At 41.7% G+C, this 25,126-nt stretch overlaps 1 protein-coding gene across 1 annotated transcript in view; it reads right to left on the bottom strand.

Moving 5' to 3' along the window:
- MNAT1 (MNAT1 component of CDK activating kinase) overlaps positions 1 to 25,126 on the bottom strand; it is a 76,256-nt gene that overhangs the window by 34,652 nt on the left and 16,478 nt on the right. The window contains exons 5-6 of the mRNA XM_072115815.1: positions 23,867 to 24,007; positions 20,464 to 20,583 (exon numbers count right to left, since the gene is read on the bottom strand). Of these exons, the coding sequence (XP_071971916.1) occupies positions 20,464 to 20,583; positions 23,867 to 24,007 (261 nt within the window). The remainder of the gene's footprint in view (positions 1 to 20,463; positions 20,584 to 23,866; positions 24,008 to 25,126) is intronic.

Genomic DNA, 25,126 nt, shown 5'->3' with positions numbered 1-25,126 from the left:
ATTACGTTGAAGTCACAGGATACCGCTGCAGATATAGCACTCAGTAGGAGGTGACAGGTGTGACAGGGGATTGATAATAATCAGCCTCCTGTGACAGTACAGGATTGGGCTGTCACACTGACAGCTCGATTCTACCGATGGCATTGTGTGCCCGAGAGCATACTTCCATGGGGACAGGCAGGGCTGGCTGCCCACAAGCTGCTGCAGTGAATAGACTGCAACTAGAAGCTGGTAAGAGGGAGAGAGGAAAATATGAGGATTGTACAGGTCTTATTACTATAACTGCTTACACACAATTGAAGAAAGAAATGTACTGTACATGGACAGTATTCCCAGGATATGGTGGGATGTCTGAGGACAACTATGAGAATACATAAACACTGCTTGTCCATGTGTGAGAGTATTAACAAAATGCATAAATTATCAATATTAAAAGGAAATATTTTAACTTTCTGTAGAATGTATAAATAGATAAAATCATCATACTTTCAAAAAAAAAAAAAAATGCAGTTCCATTAAGTACAGCCTAAAATCCTATATTGCTAAACCACAGGAAGGCCAAAAAAACTTTACAAGGCTGATGCCAATTGGTCCATTCAGTCAGTCCGCAACATAAAAGGAAATCTACCATTAGCAGAGGTCACATTAACGCCCTTACAAGCATCTTAGATGCTTGTACAGGCAATTTTACTTTTTTTTCTTTTTTTAAAAAAGCCCCATGGAGCTCTTCTTCTCCATTCCTCAGTCCTGCAAGCTCGTGAGCCTGCGAGGATGGGCTCCCAGCTCTCATGTCTGACTAGATCGCAGAGCAAAGCGCAGACACTGAGCTTCCTCTGTTATCAGCAATATCCAGACACTTTGACTGATATCCTGGGGGAGTGAGGATCCGTTAAGAGGACTTCTGCCACAACCACAGGTAGTAAATGTGTAGGAGCCACTGTGTGCTCTATTATTGTATCATATGTCTTCTCTGTGTGAATTATTAGTGTGTCCTAGGTATTACATGTTTGTGTGTGTACATGTGCAGTATAGTGTGTCATATGTATTGTATGTGTGTGCCGTATTAGGCCGGTTTCACACAGCCATATGCTTGCCTGGCTATAGCACGAGCATACAGCCACTCACTCAGAGGAGTCATGGCGTCTGGTTTTAAACATGAGAAAAGATAGCATGCTCTATCTTTTCCCTGTGCATGGTATGGTACGGTCTTTCGGAGTTTGCGGCCGGATATACATCCAAATACAGCTGTGTGAAAGCTACCTGAGTGTGTGATCTACAGTCATGGCCAAAAGTTTTGAGAATGACACAAATATTATATTTTCACATGATCTGTTGCCCTCTGGTTTTTATGTGTGTTTGTCAGATGTTTTTATCACATACAGAAATACACGTGCAATCATATTATGAGTAACAAAAGCTGTTATTGACACTTAGAATGAGTTACTGAAGCAAGTCAGTATTTGTCCCTTCTTCAGGACCTCTGCAATTCTCCCTGGCAGCTCTCAATCAACTTCTGGACCAAATCCTGACTGATAGCCGTCCATTCTTGCACAATCAATGCTTGCATTTTGTCATAATGTGTTGGTTTTTGTTTGTCCACCCGTCTCTTGATGATTGACCACAAGTTCTCAATGGGATTAAGATCTGGGGAGTTTCCAGGCCATGGACCCAAAATCTCTATGTTTTGTTCCCTCGTTATTTAGTTATCACCTTTGCTTTATGGCAAGGTGCTCCATCATGCTGGAAAAGGCATTGTTAATCACTAAACTGCTCTTGGATGGTTGGGAGAAGTTGCTCTTGGAGGACATTCTGGTCCCATTCTTTATTCATGGATGTGTTTTTAGGCAGGACTGTGAGAGAACCGATTCCCTTGGCTGAGAAGCCGCCCCACACATGAATGGTTGCTGGATGCTTTACAGTTGTCATGAGACAAGACTGGTGATATCGCTCACCTTGTCTTCTCCCAACAAGTTGTTTTCCAGAAGTTCCAAACATTAGGAAAGCGGATTCATCAGAGAAAATTACTTTCCCCCAGTCCTCAGCAGTCCACTCACTGTACCTTTTGTAGAATATCAGTCTGTCCCTGATGTTTTTTATGGAGAGAAGTGGCTTCTTTGCTGCCCTCCTTGACAACAGGCCTTGCTCCAAGAGTCTCCGCAATCTCACAGTGCGTGCAGATGCACTCACACCTGCCTGCTGCCATTCCTGAGCAAGTTCTGCACTGCTGGTAGCCCCATCCCGAAGCTGAAACACTTATAAGAGACGGTCCTGCCGCTTGCTGGTGCTTCTTGGGCGCCCTGGAGCCTTTTTGGCTACAATGGAACCTCTCTCCTTGAATTCCTTGATGATGTGATAGATTGTTGACTGAAGTGCAATCTTTCTAGCTGCGATACTCTTCCCTGTTAGGCCAGTTTTGTGCAGTGCAATGATGGCTGCACGTGTTTCTTCGGAGATAACCAAGAAGAGAAACAATGATGCCAAGCACCAGCCTCCTTTTAAAGTGTCCAGTGGTGTGATTCTTACTTAATCATGACAGATTGATCTCCAACCCTGTCCTCACCAACACCCACATCATACCTACTGGAGCAATCACTGAAACGATGTAAGCTGCTCCTTTTAAGGCAGGTCTGCAATGAAGGTGAAATGTGTTTTGAGGGAAAAAGTTCATTTTCTAGGCAAATATTGACTTAAGCTGATCGCTCTTTATAACATTCTGGAGTATATGCAAATTGATGCAGTAGACTTTGTAAAAATTAACATTTGTATCATTCTCAAAACTTTTGGCCATGACTGTAGGTAGCAGGGTGTAACAACTTTGTAAAGCTAGATCACAGAGGGGCTAGGGTAGTCCAACAGCCTCATAGGCATAATTCTAAAAGTTGATTTTAGAAGGAAAGAGAAGAAGATTAAGATTACCACAGTCACGGTGCTGAGAAATATCTATAAGTGTCCTTGGTTTATCATGCTGGATTTTGATGGTAAATTTCACAACATGCACTATGTTTCTATGCTCCTGTGTGTTGGTTGTAGAAAATATAGCTTTCTGTAATAGTTATGTCAGGGCTTTGTCTTACTCAGATATAATTAGAAATAAATCAGAACCTGTCCACAGTTTGAACATTCACTTGGACTGGTTTAGGTCTAGATAAGGAATAGGTGTTTTATCTTGCATCAATGTAACAGCTATAACTTTACTCAATGCCCTAACTTTACTTTTTTTTTTTATTTAGCTTTATTTTCTACTAATATTTACCGAAAAAAAGACACTAGTGATGGTTGTTGTCCAGCATGAAGGCTGATATACAACATGTCCATCAGCTACATTCAAAAAGTAAAAAGTGGAGCAAATGTTTTGCAGTAGGTTTTAGTTTTTGATAATTACTTTTCTGTTCTTGATCTTTTTTAATGATGACAAAAACAAAGAAAAAGATAATAAAAGGGTTTTTATAAAATTTAGTTGAACCCAACACTAGCCAAGACCCATTCGCCCCCCAAAATAGACAATGGGGCAGATTTATCAAGCTGTCTGAAAGTCAGAATATTTCTAGCTGCCCATGACAACCAATCACAGCTCAGCTTTGATTTTACCAGTGTGCATGAATATTTTAAAGGTGAGCTGGGATTGGTTGCCATGGGCAACTAGAAATATTCTGACTTTCAGACAGCTTGATAAATCTGCCCCAATATGTCAAAGTTAACTACAGATAATGAGGATCACAAATAAAAGTTTAGGAAAAGATTAATATTAGTATTAGCAGAAAAGTAGCTTAAAAAGGGAATCTATCAGCAGTTTTGACCATACAAAGCTATAATCCAGCTTGATAGCTGCAAGGGCCCAGAAGACGTAAGCCCAGGTCTTCTGTAGTAACATCATTTTTGAATGATTTTCTACATAACCAGGAAAGCATCATGTATGTGCCACATAAAACTGTCATTACAGAGAATACAGAAAGTAAGGCCCAGTTCACACCTGTGTTCGGACTTATGTTCCCTTCCTTCACTAAAATTAAAATAACAGAAATCTAAACCGACCTGTTAAAATGTTCATCGCTTTTAATGGCTTTAGTTACAATTAGTTTTAACAGGTATCTGTCATTTAAAGCACAAAAAAAAAAAAAGCGCTGCAGCTCCCGCCAAAATTTACCACTTGAATAATAGAAGCTCTAATAAAAGTGGTGCTGCAAATGGACACTAAGAGTAGCCATTAAAATTTCTAACATTTCAAAACATTTTTTAACAATTTCTAACATTTCAAACATTCTAAAAAGGATCTGATAGACTTCAGTTACCATTGTATTAGTGATGGAAGATAATAATGGAGGTCCAAAGCCAAGTGTGAACTGGCCCTAGAGTTATTCGGTACAAGATTATTATAGGTCAATTATCATAGTGTGTCCTGGCAGAGCGAGGACCTATCACATTGGTTGGCTGGCTGCCAAACAGGCAAATTAACGGAACTAAAGCAACTTCCCATGGCTATGGTTGGCTGGGGTGACCCATTGGCCAATCATAGCCATGGCTAGTAGCTAAAATTTGCCAGATTGGCTATTCAGCACCACCAGAGATTTTTATTTTTAATCTGACACCATAATGCAGATTACTAAACCCATTAGGAAAACCTTGTCCAATCTATTGCCAATATCAAGTGATGCAGCTACGCTGAAAAATTAGCAGCTTTAAGGGGGAAAAAAAAAATAGAAAAAAGATTAATAAATCTGGATAGATGATGACTGCATCAGATATTTGCATAAAGCAAACGACATTGCGTAGCAGGACAGAAACCAGAGAAGGTAAAGACAAGGGTAAGATTTTGTTAGTCAAATCTATACAAAAAAGCTGCAGGGCGGTTTGTGCTCTTTACAATTCCTATAGGAGAACAGAGCAGGGGTTGTCCCCGGCTGCAGGAGAACTGCTTGGCTCAGCACGGAGGAGAGCGCCATTGATTCTGCATTGGCCGGGCTTTTAAGAGACGCGAGTTCAAGCCAATAAAGTGGAGCACAACCTATTTCACAATTTAATGAGCCTTATCAAGTGGAAGAAAGCCCTGTGCATGGAGATCTGGACTGTAATTACATTTCCCACTTTCACTGCAGCTAAAACGATGAAAAAAAAAAAAAAAAAAAACAATAGCTCTCAGCACTTGGAGAAGCCTGAAGACATCCATTGTGCTGAACGTGACGATTCTCCTAAGCTGTAACAGAGGCCATCTTTTCCAGGAAGGCCCATTATATTCTTATATACTGTGCATTTAATATTATTATTACAGAATAAAGATGGAAAATATATATTGCATATAAGTAATTGTAATCTGAGAGCACCGATTATGCACAGAGATCCTGGTTTGCAATGCAATTCAATGCTGGCATCACAGCCCTTGTGCATCTCCATCACAACTCCTTTGCATCTGCCATAAAGCTATATACATCCTTATTACACATGCAGAGAATATGTGTAAAGATGTCATGACATTGGTACATACTTCAAACCGTTAGATCACAGTTCTGGTGTCATATTAAAGAAAAAAAATCTCTAATTTTTATATACAGTTCCCCATTCATGACAGTAACTTTAGCCGTGGATATCTCTGGTTCTCTTGCACTCAAACACAACCCTGATGCAAGATTAAAGGGATTTTACCACGAAACAAAAATAGAACCTTGATCAGTGGGGGTCTCCGTGATGACTCCCACAGATCACGAAAACGGGGGGGGGGGGGTTAGATTTGTCCCCATCAGGCCCCCTTGTCCAGAGATGAGCGGAGCAGCTGGGCGCCATTGACTGGGTTGGACCTTTTATCTCTATGGATCCGACGGAGATTGCCAAGTACAGCATCATGTGCGACCGACTGCTCCACTTTACTCAGACAGCGACAAGGGGTCCGACGGGGTACATTGGACCACCGTTCTATTGATCTGTAAGGGTCTCATTACTGAGACCCCCACCGATCAGAGAGTTGGGCCCCATCTACAGCATAGGGCCTAACTTGTTTACTGTGAAAACCTCTTTAAAGGGGAGATTCTCCTCTTTCACATGACACTAGAACTAGGTGTCACAGTTCAGAAGTTATAGCTGTTTGAAGTCTGTGCAGCCTTTTATCTGAAGGCAGAAAGGAGAAGGAGCTGCAGGGAGACAGCGCTGACAGTTTGCAGAAGTACATGCACCCCCTGCATCTGCAGCTGAACGTGGACTGATTGCCACTGTACATATTTTTAAGATCTTTTGGTTAAAGGTTTATTCGATTTTACTACTTCTACTACCAATTCTGTAATGAAAAAAACATGTAATTAATAAAACAATCCTAGCAAGTTAAAGTAATGAAAAAAAAAACATGTAAAAAATGTTATTATATGTAAAGTGGTTCCAAAGAGATTGTCACTTAAAGAACAGCAGATCACAACCACAAAATATCACCTGGGTGTGCAGGCACCAATGACTCTTGTTCATGAAAGGGTTAAACACTTTAGAAGTTATTATCCTAAAAAATGCATAAAGGTAAAATAGGATTAGAAAGAAAAAAAAAAAGGAAAGTGAGAGACGCAGAATACATGACGTCTGTATGTCTTTACTTAGCTGATCGTGAAAACCAACCTGTGGTAAATTGCCAGAAATCAGAGCCGAAATGTCTGAGCAATGTCCTGGCGGAGGAAGGCGAGCCGAGATTTCAGCTGCTCTAAAGCCGGTTTAATCAAATTCAGGCAAATGTCCAGGACGTATTCACTGTGTGGCTTCTTGGCAAGGGTGTATTAGTTTGGATATAAAAAATGGTGTGGTTACGATTTACTTAGACATGTTTAGTGCGGGTGTCAAAAAAAAAAAAAAAAATCCCCAAAACAAGTTTTAATGGACGGTTCCTGTAAGACACTACAATGGGCTGAAGGGAGCACTTACTAAGATTTATACTGGACATATGGCTTCAGCGGAGCTCAGCAAGACTGGCAGCTACTGTGTATCTGCACTGTACAGTATTATCAGCTCTGCACCTGGGAATAGATACACCTAAACATATTACACTCAATTTCCTTTTAAAAGTCAATCCACACTAGACAGAAAATAACTTTACATGCAAAATATGTAGTGGAGTTGATGAGGATCTGCAGCAGAAAGAATTAACATGCTGCAGGAAGAGCTGTGCAAATTATACATAGTGTCATATCTGCAGGCAGCATGTTATAGAGCAGGAGGAGCTGCACAAATTACACAGTGTCATATCTGCAGGCAGAATGTTGTATAGCAGGAGGAGCTGAGCAAATTGTACATAGTGTCATACATGCAGGCAGAATATTATAGAGCAGGAGGAGCTTGTACATAGTGTCCTATCCACAGGAAGCATATTATAGAGCAGGTGGGACTCAAAGATATAAATGTATCCCACAATCAATATATCAATGTGCTATCATTTTATCCATTTATATCTGCTCTTTCTTTTCTTAGAAACAGTGATCTCGTCAAAGGGGCCCGTCACATCAGTGATAGAGCTCTAATGCCTGTGGCGGTCAATAAGATGCTTGCAATTTTCATTTACAGCTTAATTTAAAGGGGTGTTCCCATTTTGGCAAATAAATGTTATTGTTTGTGTGATGAAAAATTATACAATTTTCCAATATACTTTCTGTATCAATTCCTCATGGTTTTCTAGATCTCCGCTTGCTTCATTCTATAGGAAACTTCATTGTTTATTCCCAGTGGACAGAACCATGGTCACACAGGTGCACGGCTCGTTAGTGTCATAGGAAGTAATCAGAGCCGTGCGACATAACGAGCCTGTGTGACCATGGTCAGATTTCTGTCCACTGGGAATGTGTGACTTTTCATCACACAAAAAATAACATTTAGTTGCTGAAATGGGACAATCCCTTTAACTTCCATTTCCTAATAATCTGGATAGGTCATATGCATTAGTAAGTGGTTTTGTTGGAAAGTATTCACTCATTTATTTATTTCACCCCTCTTCCTGTGCTTGTGAGTCCAGTGGGAGGTCTGAGCAGGGTCTGACACAGTGTATAGGAAGTAGCATACTTATGCAAAACATTCTGTCGCATTGTGGTGTGACCGCTGTCCGACTGCAGCCGCTTTCTGTGAAGCGAAGGACTTCTACTAGTAAATTAGAGAAAATAAATTTAAAAAAAATTTAGGTCTCTGCTTTAAACTGAAAAAAGAGGTCTGAAATAAAATAAAGAACTCAAGTCTGTAAAACCAGTTCCTAACAGGTAATAATTCTCAATGCACACAAGACATTAAGACCAGTAAATTTCACAAATTCTTTACAGTACCATGAACAGGGCAGATTACCTCCTCCCATCATGTGGATACTTGCCTCGTCCTATGGAGATTGTCATGCAAATGCTGTCCTGAGCGCATCCCTTGATTCACTGGTAGTTCTGTACATACGCTAGCTAGAAAGCAGAGATGACACCACAGGCAGTCCCCAAGTTATGTGCAGCTTCTGCAGGTTTGTTCTTAAGTTGAATTTGTATGTAAGTCGGAACTGTATACTTGATTATTGTAACCCCAATCAAAATTTTTTAAAAATGTTCGCTTGTCATAAGAACCAGGATTAACAATATATCTTAATTGAAGACACCTTTGATAAATGTTATAGCTGTTTATTGTAGCCTGGGGTTAAAGTCCCGTAAAATACCAAAATCCAGAGGTCTGTTTGTAACTAGGGATCGTTTGTAAGTCGGGTGTCTTTAAGTAGGGGACCGCCTGTATACATATACAATGAAATTATACCTTTTATTTTTGAGAAGCGGCCACTTTAAAAATCCCCTCCAAAATATATGTGAGCAGATCCATCCCTAATTACACCGGGAACAGGGGGGTTGGGTGTGGAGGCTTTGCAGGCAGCAAATTAGTTCCAACTCACAAAAGTAGAATGTGGCCGAGGACTCTTAAGCCTTTTTGGAAATATCTGAGCAGGAGCGCGGCATAACCCGGCCACCAGTTGCTCGCACACATGTACTTGCCAATCACACACATTTGCTCCGGCACATTCCACACTTTACTAATTAATCTCCGGGCTCAAGGCTTTTAACAGCGACGAGCCTGAAATGATGACTTCTTTACAAGAAGCAAAGGACACTTTATTCTTCATCACATCAGAAATCTGCAACTACTAACATTTTAGAAAGAAACTTAACTCCCTTTTGTCTTTTCTTCCCTTTACATCAGGAATTGTCCCCTAAGGGTTTGTGAACATGGAATTGTATGAATGAATTCTAGATGAAGTCTTACAGCACCATTTATTCTCTGTCCCTCTATAGTGTCTACATGAGGCATTGTATTCTACCAGAAGAGTAATGAATACGTAAAACATCATGAAAGGGACTCATTACAGGCATCAGATGTCATAGGATGTAGAGGTAGTAGAAACATATAGGACGACCATGCTGTAACCACTCAGCTATAGGATGCCCCCATAGAGCCAGTTCACATCTACATTCCCACTTCCGTTTAGTAGTTTACATTTTTTGGAAATAACGGATTGTAATTGAAATGTACGTCTGGAGGGACCCACCAATACTAAAATCATACATAGATATTTTTAATGGAACCATTAAAAAGAAATAAAAATTATATATAATTTGCTTTCTGTTAGTGTCCGTTTCCAGTTTTTAATTATTATTAATAATTAGCCATAAGTTTTGTTTTTGTTTTTTTCCCCTGCTTTGGCCACTAGAGGTCACATTGATACTCGAATTTAAAATCAGAGTATGCTCAATAAAAAGCATACAAAAGGATACAAACCAAGACCCCATGTGTCCGTAGAAAACAACGATGGATAGAGGATCAAAATTGACAATCAGTTACTGATGACAAATTAAGCGCATCGGTTCCCGTCCAACAATCCACCTTAAATGACAGAAGGCCTAACGGAAGATGTAAAAACTGATACTAACCAACACCATTACACGTCCATTGAAATCAAAGGGGGAAAAACCAAATCCATAATTTGTGATTAACATTTAAAAAAATAGAAACTCCTAAAGGGAAGCCTGAATGTAGAGGTGTACTGGCATTAAAGGACATCGACCAGCAGGATGAAGGGCATGAGAATCTAAAAGAAGAGAGGATATTGCCAGAGGGGGCACACAATTGCATGTACCGATAAGTGTGCTGGGTTTACAATCCTTCATCCTGGTGGTAGATTTTCTTTAAAGGGAACCTACCACCACGAATCTACCTATAAAAGGTAGATCGGGTGGTAGGTGGATCAATAGGACGTGAGGATGGCCCTTTTAAGGGCTAATCCTCATGTCCCCGCACTGTTTCGCTAACTTTTATTAGCTCTATATGTAAATTTTGTTATGCGGCTACTGGGGCGTGAAGTAGCCGCCACTGAGGCTACACGGCGCGGCTACTCCACGCCCCAGTAGCCTCTTTACTCCTCCTACCCACAATCTTCATCTGACGAACCTGCTGTCTGCGCATGCGCAGAACAGCAGGCCCGCGTCTGTGCGGTCCGTGCTCCGAAGCCGGAGCTGCACAGGCGCCATCCTCACGTCCTATTTAAGTGTTGTTGGGGTAAAGAAAGAAGAAATTTACAAAAATTGCCCTTGAGCAAATAGACCCGCAGTGATAAATAAAGTCAATTAGTTAGATTCTAGATTTGGTTGGCAAACTTGAAATTAAGGGAGACTGGACTAGTAATGCCCAAATATCCAAATTAAATTTCCATATCAAATGAGGCGTCTCCATATGTGGTGATAATTGTCAGAAGCCAATATCTAATAGGCGGTGTGCAAAACACAGATACCTGGCCTACAGAGGTCAATGCAAACTACAAATGAACCCTAAAGCCCCTGCCAACATGGATCACCAATAGCACACTGTCTTGAAGGGATACAAAGCTTGTATTTAAAGGGGGGGGGGGTTCTTTGGTGGAATATAAAAGTGGTCTCAATCATACACTGGATGGTATAGGCCAAATCAGGATGATATAGGTGATCATGACGTCAGTCGATGTCTGTAACGTATGTCAGAGGCTGCGCATGTCATCAATAGACCACACATGTGCATTACTGCTAGTGTAAGAGAAAGTAGAAGTCTCTGCTGATTTTATTCTCTTGCGTTTGCCAAACTAATATATATTCATTTAGAACCTAAACAAAAGTTTTAGAATTAGTTGTACAAACTACTGGTGAGTAAATTGGGGAGCTGCATTGCATTATGTAACTACTCTAAATGGGGGGGGGGAGGTCCTCTCATGTCCCTTGTGCCAGTCTGGTTCCCCACTGATTTTTCCTTCCTTTGAAACACAGGAAATGTCCCCTCAATCACTGTCCGCAGCAGAGACACGTCCAGGCATTCCCCGTATGTGTCAGGGCACCAGGAAGTAAAGGGGGGCCTGGGCCACATCAGACCTGGAGCGGGGCAGGGATCAGGTAGGGAGAGGCCCTTCTTTGTTGAGCAACTCTGAATAAAATATATTTTGAAGGAAATTTACAGTCTCATACTTTTTAAAGGACATCTACTACCAGGATCAAGGATTGTAAACAAAGTACACTTACATTCAGGGGTGGAACCTGGAGACCCTCGGGCTCCTTTGCATAAATTTTAACAGCCTTTAAAATGATAATTAAAAAAAAAAAAAACAGAACATAGAAAACTAAAAGAAAAGCAGATCCTGCCAAAGGGGACACACACTATAATGTAAGTGAAGAATAATATATCTATATATCGCCATCATATTCTGTAGCGCATTACAAATCATAGGGGAAATATACAAAAATCATAATACATTACAGAGTACAAACAGTCATATGGAACAATAGGAGTGAGGGCCCTGATCACAAGAGCTTACAGTCTATGAGGATGAGGGGGTGACACAAGAGCTAACAGTCTATGAGGATGAGGGGGTGACACAAGAGCTTACAGTCTATGAGGATGAGGGGGTGACACAAGAGCTAACAGTCTATGAGGATGAGGGGGTGACACAAGAGCTAACAGTCTAGGAGGATGAGGGGGTGACACAAGAGCTAACAGTCTAGGAGGATGAGGGGGTGACACAAGAGCTAACAGTCTATGAGGATGAGGGGGTGACACAAGAGCTTACAGTCTATGAGGATGAGGGGGTGACACAAGAGCTTACAGTCTATGAGGATGAGGGGGTGACACAAGAGCTTACCGCCTATGAGGATGAGGGGGTGACACAAGAGCGTACAGTCTATGAGGATGAGGGGATGACACAAGAGCTTACCGCCTATGAGGATGAGGGGGTGACACAAGAGCTTACAGTCTATGAGGATGAGGGGGTGACACAACAGCTTACAGTCTATGAGGATGAGGGGGTGACACAACAGCTTAGTCTATGAGGATGAGGGGGTGACACAAGAGCTTACAGTCTATGAGGATGAGGGGGTGACACAAGAGCTTACAGTCTATGAGGATGAGGGGGACACAAGAGCTTACAGTCTATGAGGATGAGAGGGTGACACAAGAGCTAACAGTCTATGAGGATGAGGGGGTGACACAACAGCTTAGTCTATGAGGATGAGGAGGTGACACAACAGCTTACAGTCTATGAGGATGAGGAGGTGACACAAGAGCTTACAGTCTATGAGGATGAGGGGGACACAAGAGCTTACAGTCTATGAGGATGAGAGGGTGACACAAGAGCTTACAGTCTATGAGGATGAAGGGGTGACACAAGAGCTTACAGTCTATGAGGATGAGGGGGTGACACAAGAGCTAACAGTCTATGAGGATGAGGGGGTGACACAAGAGCTTACAGTCTATGAGGATGAGGGGGTGACACAAGAGCTTACAGTCTATGAGGATGAGGGGATGACACAAGAGCTTACAGTCTATGAGGATGAGGGGGTGACACAAGAGCTTACAGTCTATGAGGATGAGGGGGTGACACAAGAGCTTACAGTCTATGAGGATGAGGGGGTGACACAAGAGCTTACAGTCTATGAGGATGAGGGGGTGACACAAGAGCTTACAGTCTATGAGGATGAGGGGGTGACACAAGAGCTTACAGTCTATGAGGATGAGGGGGTGACACAAGAGCTTACAGTCTATGAGGATGAGGGGGTGACACAAGAGCTTACAGTCTATGAGGATGAGGGGGTGACACAAGAGCTTACAGTCTATGAGGATGAGGGGGTGACACAAGAGCTTACAGTCTATGAGGATGAGGGGGTGACACAAGAGCTTACAGTCTATGAGGATGAGGGGGTGACACAAGAGCTTACAGTCTATGAGGATGAGGGGGTGACACAAGAGCTTACAGTCTATGAGGATGAGGGGGTGACACAAGAGCTTACAGTCTATGAGGATGAGGGGGTGACACAAGAGCTTACAGTCTATGAGGATGAGGGGGTGACACAAGAGCTTACAGTCTATGAGGATGAGGGGGTGACACAAGAGCTTATAGTCTGAGTGTCCTATAGCCTCTTCGTGACCTGCCTGTATTATGCAGCACAAATGAAACGTCCTAGCAGAGTTACTACCATCCACCCAGAAGAGCTTAAACGTACAATACTTGTGGGCTGAACTATCAAATGTGTGTTATTACATGCAGGGGGCAATGGAAGAAAGGGTGAGACTTCAGGATTATACTACACACAGTTCAGTTTCGTTGTCTGTTACCATAGTGACACATAACCGCAGGGGAGATGATTATTTTCACTTTTGTGCAAATACATCAGTAAAGTTGCTTTTTTTTTCCATTTCAAATTTAGTAAGAGATGAGAAAAATTGGAGAAGTGGACCCCTTTTCTTTAACCAGGCCAATTTTGTCCTTAAAGGAACCCACTCACCAAATTGTACGTAAATGAAATAGGTAGGGTATGAAATGTCCTTTCTAGAATTCCTCCTTTATGTGAAATCTCACCCATTTAAAAGAGCTGAGAAGAGACATATTTTGCCAGAGATTAGTCACTTTCTGAGGCCAAAAAGGGACTGCAATTTTGCGCTATAGTACCTAGCTTCCCCTTTGTCATATTAAATATATTTATCTCATCTTTCAGAAAAAAAAAGGCTTGTGGTTCTGTGATCCACAGAACCAGAGATACCGGCAGTCAAAGAAATAGTTGGGAAGGCCGAGCTCCAGATAAATATCCAATTACTGTAAACTGCTGTTGACATCGCATAAAGAAATGTTTCTTGTTAATGCAACGCAATGTAATTAGGCAAATCTCCTCTTATAAGCTGTTGTGATGCGTTAACGCAAACAAAGTGCAGTGTGTGGACGCACCCACAGGGTGCGGTCACACATCGCGTTTAACACATGCGTTTAAAGACGCGTTGCAACAGCTGAAGAGATGATTTGCCTAAATAAACAGCTGTTAACACTTGTGTTCACAAAATACAACCATTAATGCATTTTTAACGCATGTGTTAACAATGCGTTAATGCATGCGCTTGTAAACACATGCGTTAACAGCTGTTTAATTAGGCAAATCATCTCTTCAACTGTTGCAACGCGTTTTTAATCGCATGCGCTAAACGCGACATGTGACCGCACCCTCAAGGCGGATCGAGGTGCACCTGTAATGCATCAACGGTGATTACCACAAACTTGGAGAGCTGAGTGGCGGTGTGAGTACAATGATCAGCCATCTCCGGACGATCCCAGAGAGATGGATGAAGCTGCAGGGCATTGTTTGTCCTATCATTTCTTTCTTAGTATTTGCCATCCTACCAACCTGTGGGGGAATACCACAGCACAATGCCAGCAATGATGAACAAACTCCGTGACCTCTGCTATGACCTCTGCCTACGCACTTGTGCAGTCTACTGGGCTGTAAATCCTTACAGACGGGTCAAACCTGTTCTTCTTGAATACATGGAGGAGATTATGAAAAGTGAATGGAGAGACCATTCTTACACAATAGTCATGTTTCGTGTGCACAGCTAAATATAATCCTGCTTTCAAAATATACAGTGAAAAAAAAGCTTTTCAATAAACAATTATCACCCTGTAATCCATGACATCAGATTTCTGTGAAGGGAATAAAAGCCATTCTTCAAACATTATTAGCAAGGTCCTTTCACAGGAGGATATTTGATTTTCCCTGGGGGGTAGAGACTCTCCCTAGAAGATTACCATTACCGAGTCATTCTTACAATCAGAAATGCATGAAGGGGAATATTACACGTCATCGCCATGACATCACGTAAAGTCTTATTCTGTTTGTATATGTCCCTCATGATCTGTAAAGCGCTGCCGAATAGGATGGCGCTATAGAATATAGAAAATATATTCTATTAACAGTTTTTTTTCCAAAGAGGGACCCCAAAGTGTAGTTTCATACGGTAAAGTAACGTCCCTAAAAACTATACGTGTTTGTGTGGGTTTCCTCTGGGTCCTCCGGTTTCCTCCAACACGCCAAAACATATTGGTAGGTTGATTAGATTGCGAGCCCCATTGGGGACAGGGACATATGTGGCAAACTCTGTGTGCGCGCTATATAAATCAAGGAATTATTTTTATTATTTTCCATGGCTATTATTAGGTAGGGCAGTGAAGGCGAACCTTTTAGAGATAGAGTGCCAAACTACAACCAAAATCCACTTATTTATTGCAAAGTGCCAGCATGCCAATTTAAGTAGTTATTTATTGCTACCGGTTCTACCACAACTTTCAATCATATCAGCCTCTTTAGGACAGCAATACAGTTGAAAAATGGGGGGCAAATTTGGAGTATCGTTGTAGTTTCTTGCCATGGTCCCCCCCGTACAGGAAGAAACATGGGGCCAGAAGGAACTCTACAGATAATCCTCCCCTTTCCACATGTTCTACCTCATCCTGCAGTCCCAAGCAATCAAGAATGTGTTGCTTTAAAATAGCACTGAGAGCAACATTTCTGGAGTTGCCTTGCGACTGCATTATAATTCTTTGAATCCTGTCTGGATTGTGAGAGACTGCTGTGTGGATGGCTTGGGTGCCCTCATATGGGGCTCTGAGTGCCACCACTGGCACCCGTGCCATAGGTTCGCCACCACTGAGCTAGGGGGACACCCGGGCTAGTTGTTAGGGTTGTTAATTTACCAGTTTGGCTGCCAAACAATATGTCCGGGTTGGGAGGAACATGGCCAAATGCTGTACATGAACTCATCCCTACAGATAGATATGGAAGTGTGATAGGCTGGGTGCGGGTCCAGGGGGTTTCAGGCATAAACTTCTTCATATAAAAGTAGTAAAAACAGGCAGAACTCCCATATTTCAGTGAAAATTCATGTGAATAGTTATGGAGAGAATACCTTTACCCAACACCCGATTTATATCGTTACACTCTCCGAAAACGGAAACTGAAAACAAAAAGGTGAATCAAAGGTTTTCTGCTCACCTTAAAAAACCTGAAGTTGCTCTTCAGTTATTAATAGCAGGAAAAATAATGATGCAGGCTGCTGCGCTATTTTTTCCACTATTAGTAATGAAATGTGTAATGGAACCCGACAGTCCCAGGTGTAAACTTAGCCTTATATAAATCCGCAAAAAATACTGGGTTTCGTTGGCAAAAAATATACACTCCCATCTGTAGAAACCTGCAATTGGGCAGGAAAATCCCTACCATTCACAAGAACAGGATGCCCAGCAAACTAGAGAACAGGGCTCCATTCTCACTAATGTGTGGTGATGCAGGATGAACAGCTACCTCCAGCACACATTGAACAGGAGAGATGGAGATACTCGAAGGCTGTGCTCAAAAATTTCCATCACTCCCCTACTTATGAGTGGAGCGGCACGATTCACGCTCCGTCTCCTGCTCCAGCCATTAGTGAGAACAGGACACTAGATTGCCCATTCTAGTGATCAGTGGGGTGGTCGCAGGAGTCGGACCCTAACCTGCTTGATATCCTGCATTATCCACCTTTTCCAAATGCAAAGCATAGCGCCAGGTCACTGGGAGTGCAATGTTGGGATGGCCAGTAATTGTAAGAATAAAGGTTCCCATGTTGCCTGTGAAATAACCCTATAATTAGCCTTTAACTATTTGTGTAATATTACTAAAAGTGGGGTTGAGGCTACTAAATAATAACCATCAATTGTTTTCCTATTACAAATACTCGGAGGGCTGTAAAGCAGTCCTGGTAAAACAAGGGCCTTCCAAAATAAGCAAAGAGAAATATGTTTCAACATTTCTCCAGCTGTTTCATTTCACTTGTACAATTCGATGTTATACTTGTATTAAGCTTAAAGGCATTAATAGACTTCAGATCCTTCTAAAAGCTGAAAATTTCATTGCCAATAAGAGCGTTGGTAAAGGCTGGCATCATCTATCAAGGCCCAAAGGTAGGTGTTGGCAGGTTGTAACCACAGCACTAGCCACACACACACACATCTAATCAGCTCCGTGTCTATAGTCTCTACAATTAAAGGGGTAGTCCTGTCACAACAGGCTATCCCACAGGACAGGGTAGAACATGCTGATTGAAAGGGGTCCCAAGTGGGGAGAGAATGATGGTCCGTTATACACCAAACAATTAGTATGACAGGTTGGACATCCGCGCTACCTCTCCATTCATTGGCCCATTCATTCAGTTTGCCAGGCGCCAGATCGGGCTCACGTTCTGCAGAATCTGGCGCTCCCTGCACTGCTCCGACAGAGTGCATGATAAATCTAGCGCACATTCTGACTGAGCACTCAAACACCCATTAATGCGCAAAATTTTGTGCCTGGGACCCTTCTAAAATACATCTGCAAACAGAAAAAAAAAAAACTGGCGCAGGGCTTTAATAAATCCGGCCCATTGTTTTTGGCACTAACCACTATCTCCGCCAGCATCATAGAGATGATAGAGCAGCAGGGTGCATGTGTGACAAGTCCCATCCACAGCTCTTTACATGGTAAAATAAAAAAGTTAGATTTTTGAAGTTCGGGTTTGAAAAAAAAAATGAAAAATGGGCATCGGTGGGGAGGGGTTAAAAGGGAAAAAAAAAATATATAACTTATTTCAAAGTCCCCCTTCAGAGTGATAGGGGTATTTTGCTGGGTATAAATCATAACTTTACTGAAAGTGTGAAGCTTTGTAGTAGGTGCACAAATTAATGAGCAGAATAAATGATTCTCTCCAATGGATAAAAATTATAAACTGCGTTCAAGTAAAGATATTTCATTTAAGCCACATACTTCTAGTGTAAAAGAGGGTAAATCTTTCATATCAGACAGCAACATAGTCACAGGAGGGAAGACGTGATATAATATGCTGTGGTTTTTCTATGATGAATCTGAAAGCTGTGAAGTCGGACATTTTACGTTGCCAGAATAAGCACATTTTCATACATATCGCGCTCACAGTCTGTGTCCATTCCAGAGATTTCTCATTAAAGAATATATAAAAAAGGAAGAGAGGTTATGAAATGCGATGCATAGGGAATATAAAAAGGCTGAATCCACACATCTCCAGCCCACCCACAAAACCATTTCTCAGATTTTCCCTCTGCAGGAAATTACTGCAAACTAATAAAACATCAGCAATGATTTCACAAAACTATTACAAGACGCTGGCCAAAACCTACACACTGCCCCCAGTCACCGCAAAAGTCACATACATCCATTGGTATGGGCATAAGCATCTTGGAAATTAAAGTTACTAGGTGTAAACTGGTCTGAAAGATGCTAAAACGCACCCGCCTTGCTATACGACGAATGCAGCGAGAAGTAGCCTTAGACAATCTAAAATTCATTTTAGGTTACAAAGAGAAGTAGAAAAATACAGATTTGGAAAAAAAATACAAAAAGATTAAAAAAGACACAAAGAAGAAGGAGAATAGGAAAAAAAAAAAAGATCATCTTAAAGGTGTTGCACAAAACTAAGTTATTCCTGATGGATAGGGGGCAAGTCTCATGAGTGAATGTCCATCCAGTGGGGCCCATTACTCATTACGGGAACGGCAATCCGTTATAACGAATGAATGGAACGGCAGGTTGAGCATCCATCCTGATGATACATTCACCGATAATGGGAAGTTGCCAAGCACAGCACTCAGCTTTCTCCTGCACTCAGACGCCGAATGAGAGAGATACCCGAGCTCTGAGCTAAGAAATTTCTAAGCACATAGTACTGAACAGAGTGGCATCATTGACCTGGAGCTCCGTCAATTAGTGTGAACAGGACCCCAGTTCTCTAGAATGGTTGGGGTTCCCAGCAGTCAAACTCCTATCAATCTATTGTCCCATTTCCTAACAATAAATCCAGGTACAACCCCTTTAAAGCAACGTTAGCTTGGAAGTGTTAGACTGACCGCACTGAGTTTTAGCTCTGCGAGTCAATGACTGTGCACCAGCTGGATTTCACAGACCGACCACAGTGCAGAGGACGGGACACCGGATCTTCAGGATTACAGCTAAAAGAGACATAGTTTTACAGGATAGGATAAGGAAAACTTATCTGCATATTTTCACAGAATCCCCTAGTGGAGCGTCAATGGCTTAAGGCTACATTCACACATAGTACGGCGGGCATACATCGGCACCGGGGAGAGGAAGAGTGGGAGAGCACCGTGTGTGCTGCACCGTACCACTCCCGTACGGCGCCATGAGGCCATTGCGGTGTATGGCGGACGTAGACACGCCGTTTATAAATCGGCCTTATATAAGTCCCCATACGTTCTTGTGAATGAAGCTTAAGACAGTTTTTTGAAAAGTAGGTACTCAAGTACACGTTTAATCAGAACCCAGAGACAGGCAGAGGGTCATGGCAGGCAACACAGATTTGAGATACAAGCTGCGCTCGTATACCAGGGAGCACAGATCAAAATTGAAGTCACAGAACAAGCTGGAGTCAAACATGAGAAGAAATAAGCACCATACAGCAGTAACTAGACGAACTAGGAACTTTTGCTCAGGAGTGGGGAGCCGGGCACGCCGGACTAGAAGGCTGTTGGAGGACCCAGATTGGCTGGGACACACTGTTGGAACACTCCGTGCGCCTTCATGAAGAGGCTCCGTCTGCGCTGGAGCATGGATGGACACAGCGGCTGAAGGTAAGCTCGACATTGGGAACACGACCAGGGGCGGGACCTGTCACCAGCATTACACAAGGTGATGGCAGCATCGTACTATGGGGGTGTTTTTCAGCTGCAGGACGACTGGTTGCAGAGATATCCAGGACGAAAACCTCTTCCAGAGTGCTCTGAACCTTAGGGGCCGAAGGGTCCCCTTCCAACAAGACTGCTAGCAGAGGGCGAGGTATTGTGAAATAAAGTTTTATACAGTAGTGATAGTGTTCAGAATATCAACAAGGGCATTTTTAAAATCAGCACAGCATAGGCTATTGAAACCTGTCACCTGCTAAAAATTTACATTGCTGGTGACAGGTTCACTATAAATATGGACAAAAACAGAAGAGTGGACCCCATATCATGGCGATATATGATATAAGGAGTCCCATCCTGCCCCAGGAAACAGCAGCACTGAACTGCAACTATGAATCATAAAACAAGTTAAATGACAAAACCTCTTCAAAGTGGACATCAATTTAAAGATTATACATTATAAAACGACTTACCATTTTGATGCCAGTAGAAAATGTGACGGAGGGTCTTGCCTTCTCTATCTGGACTTCAATTTGTGTAGTTTTGCCTTTGTGTTGGGCCAAGAGGATAGAGGCGGGAAGGTGCGAGTTCTCCTGTATTTGTTAGGAGGGAAAGGAATTCAAATGTAATACTGATCTGTACATTAAAACTTAGCATGTGAAAGTAGGCAAAACATAGCTAACCAAAAGGGACAGAACACAGTTATAGTTCATAGTTAAAGTGCCAATTTACGGGATTCCTTGCATCATAGTGATAATATGATGTGCGGAGTCCTTGCTTCCGTGCAAAACTGCAATTATAAGTCCGCTCTTAGATTCCGAGGGGAAGCAGGGATTCAGTCCATTTTTTATCCCTAAGATGCAAGGAGTCCCATCCTGTACAGTGCACATTGTGCGATTAACAAATCCACCACAGCAGTGTGAATGTGTTACAGATATTATCATGTCCCAATTGACACTTTTAAAGCTTCACTATAATAGCCCCCCTAGTGAAGCTTATAAATCCACTCTGCTCAACCCGAATCTGCACTTAAATAGTCAGTCATTCTTAGTCAAAAGAGAAAGAGGAGATTAAAAACCAGATTAAATTGTCAGCACTTCCAAACTAGACATGGATGAATACTTTTAATAAAGCAATGGGTGTTAATCAGTGTTAAGTCTTCCAAAATGAAGAAGGGGATCTTTTACTATTTGCTAAGTAATTTGAGATTCCACAATTAAACTAGGATTCAGTTAAACCGACAGATTTCCATGATAACAGATTGCCAATAGAGGGCAGTGGGATAAAATAATGAAAAGATATAATATTGTTTAATAAAACAGCATTGACATCGTACCAGAGGAACGGCCTCCTGCCAATGAAAGCAACTAAACGGGGATTTTATTGTTTTCATTATACATTCCAATGACTGGGAATAGGAGGGGAGAATGGTAAAGTGAAGAGGTTACAGCATTATAGGTTCAGGTAAAATTTGGGGTCAATTTAGGAATAGAAGATGAAGGGCTCATCCACAGGGATGTATCTGTTGTGTATTCGCTAATAAAAATACATCAGTTTTTAGTCTGCTTTGTGCCAGTATTGTATCTGTTTTTTGGGGGATATAACGTAATACGGATGCGTATTTAACATGAACACAAAATGGACTGAAAATTAATAGGGGTAAATTACAGATTTTAGATGTATATACGGTATAATTTCTGCTCAATGGAAACATCTGTTTTCAAGGGTCACAAATATTTTGAGAAAAAACTGATAACGTACAAATGTCATCCATGTGCCATCTATTTGGGGAATCATTGGGTGGAATTTATTAAAACTGTCGTTTTAAAGTTCCACCGTTCGCATCTACTAAGAGGCTCCTGAAGCCTTCTCTGATAGGTCAGATCTGTTTAGACAGGGTCAGTACTGGTGGAGATTTCAGGTATAGTCTCCATCAGTTTTTTTGGTGGAGACGAAAGTAAATTTGGCATGTTATTCAGTGGCGTGCAGGGGGGGGGGGGGGAAGAGGTTCAGAATACATAGTAAATCTCCCCCATTGGCTTTCGGGGGGAAAAAAAAAAAAAAACAACTGTGAATGTGAATGAGGAAATAAAAAAACAGACAAAAATGGGAAAAGAGATAATAAAGGGTCAATAAGCTATGCAAATAATGGATAGCATACTGAAGAAAAAAACAGATGTGTGAATGAACCCCATGGATAAATCTACACCTGCCCCAGTATATATCAAGGACTGTATATACTGTGCAGGGCATTAGACTATGAGGTTATGAAGAGGCATATAGTTGATTACTACTACTCCTGCTGGCATGTTGGTCTGTGCTGGTTGTATGGGAATAACTGTACATTTGTAGAGATACATGATGCCTCACTTTTACAAGCACTACCTTCTACATGTAGCATTCATCAGATAACAGAACACAGCATGCCCTCTGTTAGAAGCCTGGATGTCGCCAAGCATGGAGAGCTCTCTGAAGGGAATCCATTTTTATTGGCTTCAGTGGTGTAGGTTTCAGGACCACCGAAGCAAGGAAGCCAGGAGAGATAAATGTCACAAGATCTCCATTGTACGCATTCAATAGAACACAAAAGCTTTTTATATGGTAGAGTGGAGCCCAGTGGAACGGGTAATTGTAAAATGGGCAAAACCGCAAAGAGCAGCAGCTACCAGGGACGGTTTTTTTCTTATTATATTGTGTATACAGACGATCTGACTTCTGGGCGGCTAATGCACCTTAAATCAATTAAAAGCAGAAGGAATGTGGTGATTGACCAGAACGGCTGAAGCTCCACATTCTCTCATTTCCATGTATTAACGCTTCTAAATATAGGTCTGGGACGATATAATTACACCGCTATACACAGGCTGCAGTTGCCAAATATCAGAATGTATACAGAATTTCTGCATTATTACATTAGATTAGGAAAATATGACCAGGATCATCAATGGTGCAGTAGATATACATGGAAATAACTGGTTCTTTGTTGGCTTTAGGATCCTCTGGCGTTCACTCTGATGATCATTTTCTTTACGCAGCAGCTTTTTACTCAGATGTAGCAGACAGAGGTCCCAAGCATAGTATTCCCCAATGAGAATATCTGTATACAAGTCAGCGATGCTCTTCCCAAGAGGATAACAACAAAAACTACAGAGTTAAAAGAGCTTACAAAACAGAACATGATACTGTAAGGTTTCCAGTATAAAGTCTGTAGCCAGCTATGGGCCTATACTGTACCTATCATTTATACAGAACCATTTGTAATGCATTCTAGGAATCTTCTATATTAAAGGGAATCAGTCTATGCGTCCGAATAAGTATACGGCAGAGTAACTATAGCTTTCGGTGTACAGTAACTAGTAGCAGGAATGTGAAAAGTGTTTTTAACGCAAGGCTGCAGCTCTGGATGGTATTCAGTGTGAAGAGCTTTCTTCTTGTTGCAATGCACTGTCCCAAAGCTCCTCCCCTCTTCTCTGAGTGACGGCTGTATGTATACACCCAAAATCCTGATACAGCTCCTACTCATAGCTGAAGGGAGGGGCAATGGAGCAGCAGAGTGCAGAAAGCCCTTTAGGCAAGAGCTGCAGACCTGGATTATAGCTTCACTTTCCACATTCGTGTCCCTACCAATAACTTAAGATCTCCAAGGACAATACAATACAATACAATGAAGCTTTTGGATAGGTTCAAAGAGTTTGGTGACCAATCACGTATGTTGTTATGGTTGTCAATGCTAGCCACAACAGCCAGTGGGCTAAACAAAGAGCAGAGACCTAAAAAAAAAAAAAAATAAAGTATTCATAAACTTATGGGGACATGCCTTAGGAATGAATGGCTAGATGACAAGGCATTGAAGGATAATAAGGACTTGTTGTTTACCAGCTGATCCAAAAGCTCCTGCTTATTCTTCCTCTTCAGCATCTGCTGCAGATGTTCTTCCTTCTGCAGGAGGATCCTCCGCTGCTCGTTCTCATGTCTCTCTATTTCTAGAGCTTCCTCCAACTCCTCCTGCTCCCTGGTCTGTGCACAATAGAAAGAAAGTTACTTATAACCAATGTCACGTCACTTGTACTATAACATTTCATTACAGACATAAGTTTGGGATAAAAGATTTCATTTTCTACATTATTTTCATAGTACATTCATAGGATATATCTATAAGAAAATAGAGGCACAAGCCCCACCTTTGAGACCCTCAACAATCTCATGAATGATTGGACCCATATAGCAAGAATGCTGTAAAGGGAGAGATCGTTGTGCATGTCCAGTTACCGCTTGAGGAATATCTAAAGGAGTTATGAAAAAAATCTTGTAGGATTTGCCATAAAATGTCTTAATGTCTTGTTTTAATAAATTATTAATCGCAAATTAATGGGCAGAGTCATATTATCTTTTCATTACATGAGACATGTCCTGCAGTGGTTGGGAAGTCCACATTTTCACCGCAGTAAGGCTACATTCACATTAACATGTGGCCACCGTACCGTACTCGGGGAGAAGTGTAATATCTCTCCATAGTAATATATGGCGCCGTATCCTGCAGAAGATAGGACATGTCCGATCTTTCTTATGTGCACCGAGCGTGCGCCCATTGCCGTGTTTGGGGGACGTATATACGCCGTATTTATGTCGGCCATTTATACATCCCCATATGTTTGTGTGAATGTAGCCTTATTTTAGAAAAAAGAAAAGATATTAAACTTGAAATGGGATGTCCAATGCGGTTAAAGGGCTGTCATAAAGGTGTACCTTGCACGTGTGTGGTGTCCAATTGATGGGAATGTGCAAAACCCAAGTCATATAAATGTTGACTGTACATCTAAAGCCAACGGCAGAGAGGCGTTAGACACTTTATATCCATATGACAGCATTAGTGATAAGGCCTCCTTGTTCCCCTGTTTGTTTCCATGTACGTCTACCCCATGTCAGGTCCCTTCCTCTAATGCGTCATTGCCCAGAGTGCATAATGTCAGTAAGTTGCTATAGCCGCTCAGTACTAGTCAGTAAGCCACACACTACACCTCCATGTGCCTCTTCATACACTCAGTTCTTCTCCTTCCGTAACCTTTGAAAGTTCTATAACTGGATCTGATGGTCAGTACAAACGCATTTTACCATCTAAAGGGTGTCCAGAGAAAA

The sequence above is a fragment of the Engystomops pustulosus genome, chromosome 7 (assembly GCF_040894005.1).
Source record: "Engystomops pustulosus chromosome 7, aEngPut4.maternal, whole genome shotgun sequence".
Lineage (NCBI taxonomy): Eukaryota > Metazoa > Chordata > Amphibia > Anura > Leptodactylidae > Engystomops > Engystomops pustulosus.
This window is presented reverse-complemented; position numbering and strand designations above follow the sequence as displayed.